The sequence below is a fragment of the Hylobates moloch genome, unplaced genomic scaffold (assembly GCF_009828535.3).
Source record: "Hylobates moloch isolate HMO894 unplaced genomic scaffold, HMol_V3 SCAFFOLD_2, whole genome shotgun sequence".
In the NCBI taxonomy this organism is placed as follows: Eukaryota; Metazoa; Chordata; class Mammalia; order Primates; family Hylobatidae; genus Hylobates; species Hylobates moloch.
This window is the reverse complement of record NW_026652277.1, coordinates 127,352,262-127,361,279: the sequence shown is the minus strand read 5'-3', so window position 1 is coordinate 127,361,279 and position 9,018 is coordinate 127,352,262. Positions and strand designations below refer to the sequence as shown.

At 37.2% G+C, this 9,018-nt stretch overlaps 1 protein-coding gene across 2 annotated transcripts in view; it reads left to right on the top strand.

Annotated features, from left to right (window-relative positions):
* AK9 (adenylate kinase 9) overlaps positions 1-9,018 on the top strand; it is a 225,980-nt gene that overhangs the window by 124,978 nt on the left and 91,984 nt on the right. For both annotated transcript variants that reach the window (XM_032156454.2, XM_058435472.1), the window contains exon 21: positions 7,091-7,243. In XM_032156454.2, coding sequence (XP_032012345.1) covers positions 7,091-7,243 — 153 coding nt within the window. The remainder of the gene's footprint in view (positions 1-7,090; positions 7,244-9,018) is intronic.

Below are 9,018 nucleotides of genomic sequence, written 5' to 3'. Positions count from 1 at the left end.
GTTTGTTACATATGTATCCATGTGCCATGTTGGTGTGCTGCACCCATTAACTCGTCATTTAGCATTAGGTATATCTCCTAATGCTATCCCTCCCCACTCCCCGCACCCCACAACAGTCTCCAGAGTGTGATGTTCCCCTTCCTGTGTCCACGTGTTCTCATTGTTCAATTCCCACCAATGAGTGAGAACATGCGGTGTTTGGTTTTTTGTCCTTGCGATAGTTTACTGAGAATGATGATTTCCAGTTTCATCCGTGTCCCTACAAAGGACATGAACAACAGTTTCTTTTAAGCTTGGAGTTTTTCAGTGGACATAAACTATACCCTAGAACAAATAGATTTAAAAGATAATTACAGAACATTCTACCCAACAACTGCAGAATATACATTCTATTCATCAGCACATGGAATATCCTCCAAGATAGATGATATAATAGGCCACAAAACAGGTCTCAGCAAATTTAAGAAAATCAAAATTATACCAAGTACTCTCTCAGACCACAGTGGAATAAAATTGGAAATAAACTCCAAAAGGAACACTCAAAACTATACAAATACATGGAAATTAGACAACCTGCTCCTGAATGTTCTTTCGGCCAACAATTAAATCAAGAAGGAAATTTAAAAATTATTTGAACTGAACAATAACAGTGACACAACTTTTCAAAACTTCTGGGATACAGCAAAACTGGTCCAAAGAGGAAAGTTCATAGTATTAAATGCTTACATCAAAAAGTCTGAAAGAGCACAACTAGACAATCTAAGGTCACACCCCAAGGAACTAGAGAAGCAAGAGCAACCCAAACCCAGCAGAAACAAGACCAACCCAAACCTGAACCCAAGATCCCCAAAACAGAAGAAAAGAAATAATGAAGATCAGAGCAGAACTAAATAAAATTGAAACAAAAAAAAAATAAATAAAAGATAAATGAAATAAAAAGCTGGTTCTTTGAAAAGATAAGCAAAATTGATAGCTCGTTAGTGAGATTAACCAAAAAAAGAATAGAGAAGATTCAAATAAGCTCAATTAGAAATGAAACAGGAGGCCAGGTGTGGTGGCTCGTGCCTGTAATCCCAGCACTTTGGGAGGCTGAGGAGGGTGGATCACTTGAGGTCAGGAGTTCGAGACCAGCCTGGCCAACATGGCGAAACCCCGTCTCTACTAAAAATACAAAAATTAGCTGGGCATGGTGGCTTACGCCTGTAATCCCAGCACTTTGGGAGGCTGAGGTGGGTGGATCACCTGAGGTCAGGAGTTGAAGACCAGCCTGTCTAACATGGTGAAACCCTGTTTCTACTAAAAATTTTTAAAACATTAGCCAGGCGCGGTGGTGCGCACCTGTATTCCCAGCTACTTGGGAGGCTGAGGCAGGAGAATTGCTTGAACCTGGGAGGCAGAGGTTGCAGTGAGCTGAGATCGTGTCATTGCACTCCAGCCTGGGCAACAGGCTATCTAAAAAGAAAAAAAAAGAAAGAAAGGAAGAAAAAGAAAGAAAGAGAAAGAGAAAAAGAAAAGGAAGAAAAAGAAAGGAAAGAAAGAGGAAGAAAGAAAGGAAGAAAGGAAGGAAGGAAGGAAGGAAGGAAGGAAGGAAGGAAGGAAGGAAGAAGGAAGGAAGGAAGGAAGGAAGGAAGGAAGGAAGGAAGGAAGGAAGGAGATATTACAGCCAATACCACAGAAACACAAAAGATCATTCAAGGCTACTGTGAACACCTTTATACACATAAACTAGAAAATCTAGAGGAGATGGATACATTCCTGGAAGTAAACAACCCTTCTAGATTAAATCAGGAAGAAATAGAAGCTCCGAACAGACCAATAACAAGTACCAGGATTGAAAACAGTAATTTAAAAATTTCCAACAAGAAAATGTCCAGGACCAGATGGGTTCACAGCTGATTTATATCAGGCATTCAAAGAATTGGTACCAATCTTACTGAAACTATTCCAAAAGATAGAGAGAGAGGGAATCCTCCCTAAGTCATTCTATGAAGCCAGTATCACTCTAATACCAAAAACCAGGAAAGGACATTAAACAAAAAGGAACCATATACAAAAGCAGGCAAAAGGTGTGAAAGGCAAAATTAAGCGATATGTTGTTTAGAGATACCTTTTTTATATATAATACAAATGGTAAAACCCTAAGGAACAGCAAAAGAATGCTTAATACAAGTTTCAGCATAGTGGTTAGCTCTAGAAGAAAAAAGGCAGCTCTGATTGGTGAGGGGCCGCCAGGGGCTTCTAAGTTTCTCATAATATTCCCTTTCTTAAGTTGAAGCAAGGTAGAGAAGCAAGGTTGTTCGTGTTACTGTTATTCTTTAAGTTGTGCATATATATACTCTAAACCCTTTGCATGTGTGATATATCTCATGACAAAATATTTTAGAAATTGTATGGAGTCCACACATTGGGAAGTTGGCCTGGATACAATTTGCAAAACGAAGACAGTTGTTATGTCCATTAAATCATTGATTTCCCCCCTAAATATTTCTTGAACTTGCCCCCACTTTCCTTTTGTATTTGTTCTTTGCCCCATGTCCTTATCATTTCTAATCTGGGGTATTACTGTCACTGTCTAACTGGTCTTACCCCTTGGATTCATCTTCCTCACAGTCACCAAAATATAAATCTACTCATGCCCCTACCCTCACTATTTAGAACAAAAGTTAATGGTCAGGCTTTCCCTACAGTTGTGTTCTCTACTATCAGCCTCCAGAGGTATTTATTATACACAGGTACTACCTTGATACCATATTACTCATATTTAAAATATTTAAAAGACTATAATAAAGATATGATAATTATTTTACATTATTTATTCAAGAACAAAAACATGTTTGCTCTTAAATATATTATTAATAAGAATTTTTAATTCTTGTTAAAATTAAAGGAAGAGCAATGTGATTTAATAAGCTTCATGATTTTTAAAGTTTTGGTGCAATCTTAGTAATGCAAAGCATCAGAGATGTGGCTGCAATATTAATTTTTGATTCTCAGTTTTAATGGCTGTCATAGCTTCATTTTTCTCATTCACGTTTTCCTTATATCTTGAATTTTCTCAATTATCATTCTCTTTTTTTGCACTGTAGTATTTTTGTGAGTTGTATCAAAATGGATGGGCTAGGTAATAAATAAATAATCTGAACAAAAAAAAAAGGAACCAGACCAATATCCCTGATGAACATAGATGCAAAAATCATCAACAAAATACTAACTGAATTCAATAGCATGTCAAAAAGATAATATACCATGATCAAATGTGTTTCATACCAGGGATGCAGGAATGGTTTAACATACACAAGTCAATAAATGTGATACACCATGTAAACAGAAGTAAAAACAAAAATCTATGATCGTCTCAATAGATGCAGAAAAAGCATTTGACAAAATCCAGCACCCCTTTATGATTAAAACCCTCAGCAAAATGGCATAAAAGGAACACACCTCAAGGTAATAAAAGCCATCTATGGCCTGGCACAGTGGCTCACGCTTGCAATCCCAGCACTTTGGGAGGCCGAGGCGGGCCGATCACGAGGTTAAGAGATTGAGACTATCCTGGCTAACACGGTGAAACCCCGTCTCTACTAAAAATACAAAAAATTAGCTGAGCGTGGTGGCGGGTGCCTGTAGTCCCAGCTACTCAGAAAGCTGAGGCAGGAGAATCGCTTGAACCCAGGAGGTAGAGGTTGCAGTGAGCCAAGATCATGCCACTGCACTCCAGCCTAGGTGACAGAGTGAGATTCTGTCTCAAAGAAAAAAAAAAAAGAAATATATGACAAACCCACAGCCAACATTATACTGAAAGGGGAAAAGCTAAAAGCATTCCCACTGAGAACTAGAACAAGACAAGGATGCCCACTTTCACCACTGCTATTCAACATTGTACTGGAAGTCCTAGCTGGAACAATCAGACAAAAGAAAGAAATAAAGAGCATTTAAATCAGTAAAGAGGAAGTCAAACTGTTGCTGTTCATTGATGATATGATCATATACCTAGAAAATTCTAAATACTCATCCGAAAAAGCTCCTAGATCTGATAAATGAACTCAGTAAAGTTTTGGGATACAAAATTAATGTACACAAATTAGTAGCACTGCTATATAACAACAATGACCAAGCTGAGAATCAAATCAAGAACTCAACCCCTTTTACAACAGCTGCAAAAAAAAAAGTATATATATATATATATACACACACACACACCCCTAACCAAGCAGGTGAAAGATCTCTACAAGGAAAACGACAAAACACTGCTGAAAGAAATCATGAATGGCACAAACAAATGAAAACACATCCCATACTCATGGATGGGTAGAATCCATGAGCATGTGAAAATAACCATACTGCCAAAAGCAATCTACAAATCCAATGCAATTCCCATCAAAATGCCATCATTATTCTTCACAGAACTAGAAAAAAAATCCTAAAATTCAAATGGAACACAAAAAGAGCCAACATAGCCAAAGAAGACTAAGCAAAAAGAACAAATCTATAGGCATCACATTATCCAACTTCAAACTATACTTCAAGGATATAGTTACCAAACAGCATGGTACTGGTATAAAAACAGGTACATAGACCAACGGAACAGAATAGAGAACCCAGAAATAAAGTCAAATATTTACAGCCAACTGATCTTCGACAAAGAAAAAAGCAAGCAAACAAACAAAACATCAAATGGAGAAAGAACACCCTATTCAACAAATGGTGCTGGGATAATTGGCAAGCCACAATGAAGAATGAAGCTGGATCTTTGTCTCTCACCTTATACAGAAATCAACTGAAGATGGATCAAGGACTTAAATCTAAGACCTGAAACCATAAAAATTCTAGAAGATAACATCAAAAAACTATTCTAGACACTGGCTTAGGCAAAGAGTTCATGCCCAAGAACCCAAAAACAAAAAGATAAATAGACGTGACTTAATTAAACTAAAAATCTTCTGCACAGCAAAAGAAATAATCAGCAGAGTAAACAGACAACCCACAGAGTGGGAGAAAATCTTCACAAACTATGCATCTGACAAAGGACTAATATCCAGAATCTACAAGCAACTCAAATCAGCAAGAAAAAAAAAATAATCCCATCAGAAAGTGGGTCAAGGACATGAATAGAAAGTTCTCAAAAGAAGATACACAAATGGCCAACGAATATATGAAAAAATGCTCAACATCACTAATTATCAGGGAAATGCAAATCAAAACCATAGTGACATACCATCTTACTCCTGTAAGAATGGCCATAATTAAAAAATCAAAAAATAATAGATGTTGGCATGGATGTGATGAAAGGGAAACAGTTTTACACTGCTTGTGGGAATGTAAACCAGTACAACACTATGGAAAACACTATGGCAATTCCTTAAAGAACTAAAAATAAAACTACCATTTGATCCAGCAATTCCACTACTGGTTATCTACCCAGAGGAAAAGAAATCATTATTTGAAAAAGACACTTGCACACACGTTTATAGCAGCACAATTCACAATTGAAAAAATATAGAACCAGCCTAAATGTCATCGACCAACGAGTGGATAAAGAACATGTGAGATATATATATCTATATATATCTATATATAGATATAGATATATATAGATATATATATTCCATGGAATACTACTCAGCCATAAAAAGGAATTAAATAATGGTTTTTGCAGCAACCTGGATGGAGTTGGAGACCATTATTCTAAGTGAGGTAACTCAGGAATGGAAAACCAAACATTGTATGTTCTCACTTATAAGTGAGAGCTAAACTATGGGGGCACAAAGGCATGAGAATGATATACTAGACTTTGGGAACTTGCGGGGAAGGTGGGAGGGAGATGAGGAATAAAAGACAACACATTGGGTACAGTGTACACTGCGCAGATGATAGGTGTACCAAAACCTCAGAAATCACCACTAAAGAACTTTTCCATGGAACAAAACACCACCTGTTCCTCAAAAACTTTTGGAATAAAAAAATTTAAAAAAGATAAGACAGACGTTAAAAAAAGACTGGAGTTCTTAACTTAGGGTCTATGGGTAAAATTCAGGGGTGTGTGAACTTAATTGGAAAATAATTCCGAATTTATTTTCACTAACATTTAACTGAAATTTATTATTTCCTTCAATGCACAATTAATATAGGCAACAAACCTCAATAGTATTAGCAATACCTTGACTTTGTCACCAAAAGAAATGAAGATGTTTTCATATTACATTATAGTTTTACATATCTTTTTATGTTTATCACTGTTCCAAAATTGTGGTAGTTATTAAACCAGCTACTAGTTCTGGGTTGTTTGTTTGTTTGTTTGTTTGTTTGTTTTGAGCCACAGTCTCATTCCCTGACCCAGGCTGGAGTGCAGTGACACAATCTCAGCTCACTGCAACCTCCACCTCCTGGGTTCGAGTGATTCTCTTGCCTTAGCCTCCTGAGTAGCTGGGGCTACAGGTGTGTGCCACCACACCCAGCTAATTTTTGTATTTTATATTTACATTTAATATATTGATTAATATACTCCATGATTTATTATTTTTAGTTAGCTGTAAGAAAATCAATCATTATATATATAATCTAGCCTGGTGCTACCCATTAGAAACATAATATAAGCCACACATGGAACTTTAAATTTTCTAAAAGTCACATATTTTATATTTAGTTTTTCATATTAAATCTTTAAAATTCACTGTATGTTTTATACTTGCAGTATATATCAATTTGGACTAGCCTCATTTCAAGTACTCAGTAGCCACATGTAGCTAATGGCTACTATATTGAATGGTGCTAATGTAGCCCTTTCTTTGGACATTGGGCTATTTCTAGATTTACTGTAAGGATATTTGGAACTGCCACAAACATTTCATTTTTGAATAAACCCCTAGTCTGGCACTCACATAGCACTCTGAGCAGATGACTATCATCCTTTACCACTACATGTGAATAGCTATAATATATAGATAATTTTTCTATCTCCCCCATTAAACTACATACTCTAGGAAGGCAGGGACCATTTCATATTCTTTGTTTGGCTTCAGCACTTATCAACAACCAATAAATATTTGTTGACTTCAACCAAATGATAATTTATTTCTTCAAATTTTTTTAGAAGCTGAAGAGACTGATAATGAGGATGAAGAGGAGATTGAAGGTGATGAGTCGGAAGTTCACGAAGAGCCTGAGGCATCTCACGATACTCGAGGGTCATGGTTACCTGAGGAGTCTGAAGCATCTGAGGTCCCTGAAACTGAGCCTGAAGCAGGTTAAACTTTATTGATAGCAAGTTCTTTTTTTTTTTCTTTTATTTTTAATTTTATTTTTTAATTTTAATTTTTATTTTTTATTATTATACTTTAGGTTTTAGGGTACATGTGCACAATGTGCAGGTTTGTTACATATGTATCCATGTGCCATGTTGTTTTGCTGCACCCATTAACTCGTCATTTAGCATTAGGTGTATCTCCTAATGCTGTCCCTCCTCCCTCCCCCCACCCCACAACAGGCCACGGAGTGTGATGTTCCCCTTCCTGTGTCCATGAGTTCTCATTGTTCAGTTCCCACCTATGAGTGAGAACATGCGGTGTTTGGTTTTTTGTCCTTGCGATAGTTTACTGAGAATGATGGTTTCCAGTTTCATCCATGTCCCTACAAAGGACATGAACTCATCATTTTTTATGGCTGCATAGTATTCCATGGTGTATATGTGCCACATTTTCTTAATCCAGTCTATCGTTGTTGGACATTTGGGTTGGTTCCAACTCTTTGCTATTGTGAATAGTGCTGCAATAAACATAAGTGTGCATGTGTCTTTATAGCAGCATGATTTATAGTCCTTTGGGTATATACCCAGTAATGGGATGGCTGGGTCAAATGGTATTTCTACTTCTAGATCCCTGAGGAATCGCCACACTGACTTCCACAATGGTTGAACTAGTTGACAGTCCCACCAACAGTGTAAAAGTGTTCCTATTTCTCCACATCCTCTCCAGCACCTGTTGTTTCCTGACTTTTTAATGATGGCCATTCTAACTGGTGTGAGATGGTATCTCACTGTGGTTTTGATTTGCATTTCTCTGATGGCAAGTTCTTAATTCTACTCATGTGCATTAATGTGTCTGTTTGGGCATGTGTATATATACATGTTGGTAAAATGGAAGCTGGCTGAGAATGGAGAGATGAGCCCCCAGAGAGCAGCCATTGAGTCCAAATCCCACAATTTCAAGTGTGGTAGGAAAGCAGAGTCTGCTCTGCCCCAGCACTGGCACACAGGAGCACAGCTGGCTATGTAATTTGTAGGGCATGTTGTTGAAAAAGCAGGAAAAAAGTGTCATTAAAGGTAGTAAAATATAATGCTTTTTCCTTTCTTCCATTGTCTCTCTCTCAATTTGTCATGCTACATTTTTGTTGCTCTAAGTAAAGAAAAATTAAATTAAATTTTTAAATTATTAACATGAATTTTACAGTTCATCTTTATGGTGTGCAATGCCATTTTTAAATGCAAATATAAGAGCATTTTAAATGTAAATATAAGAGCATTACCTCTTTAAGCCCTACCTCAGAGGTCTCATGTGGTGGATGGGGCAGGGCAAGAAGGAGTCTATGGGCAATGAAAACCACTCCAAGGACTAGAGAGTGGGCTTAAAGCAGGAACATAGGGTACCCACCTGTGGTGAGAATGAGGCTTGCAAATGCTTTCAAGCAGAGTTAGTATTGAATCTGAAACTCATCCTACAAACTAAAAGGTCTTCAGATACCTGTAACTGGATGCTAGTCTGGAGCAGTTAAGGGCTTGGAACTGCTGTGAGCTTATAAAAGAAGCAAGACTAAGGGAAATTAATGAAAATTACACAATTCATATTTCACAGCTCGTATGTGCATGTGTTTCATTCTGACAAGTATATTGAGTGGTATGCATTCTGACAAATATATTCAGTATTATGCATATCTAAGAGCCCCAGGCTGGTTTGTTTGCTTAAAAAGACATCGAAGCCCCAAGCATCTTCTTTCCTCCTGTACTTCTCTCCAGTATCTGACTCC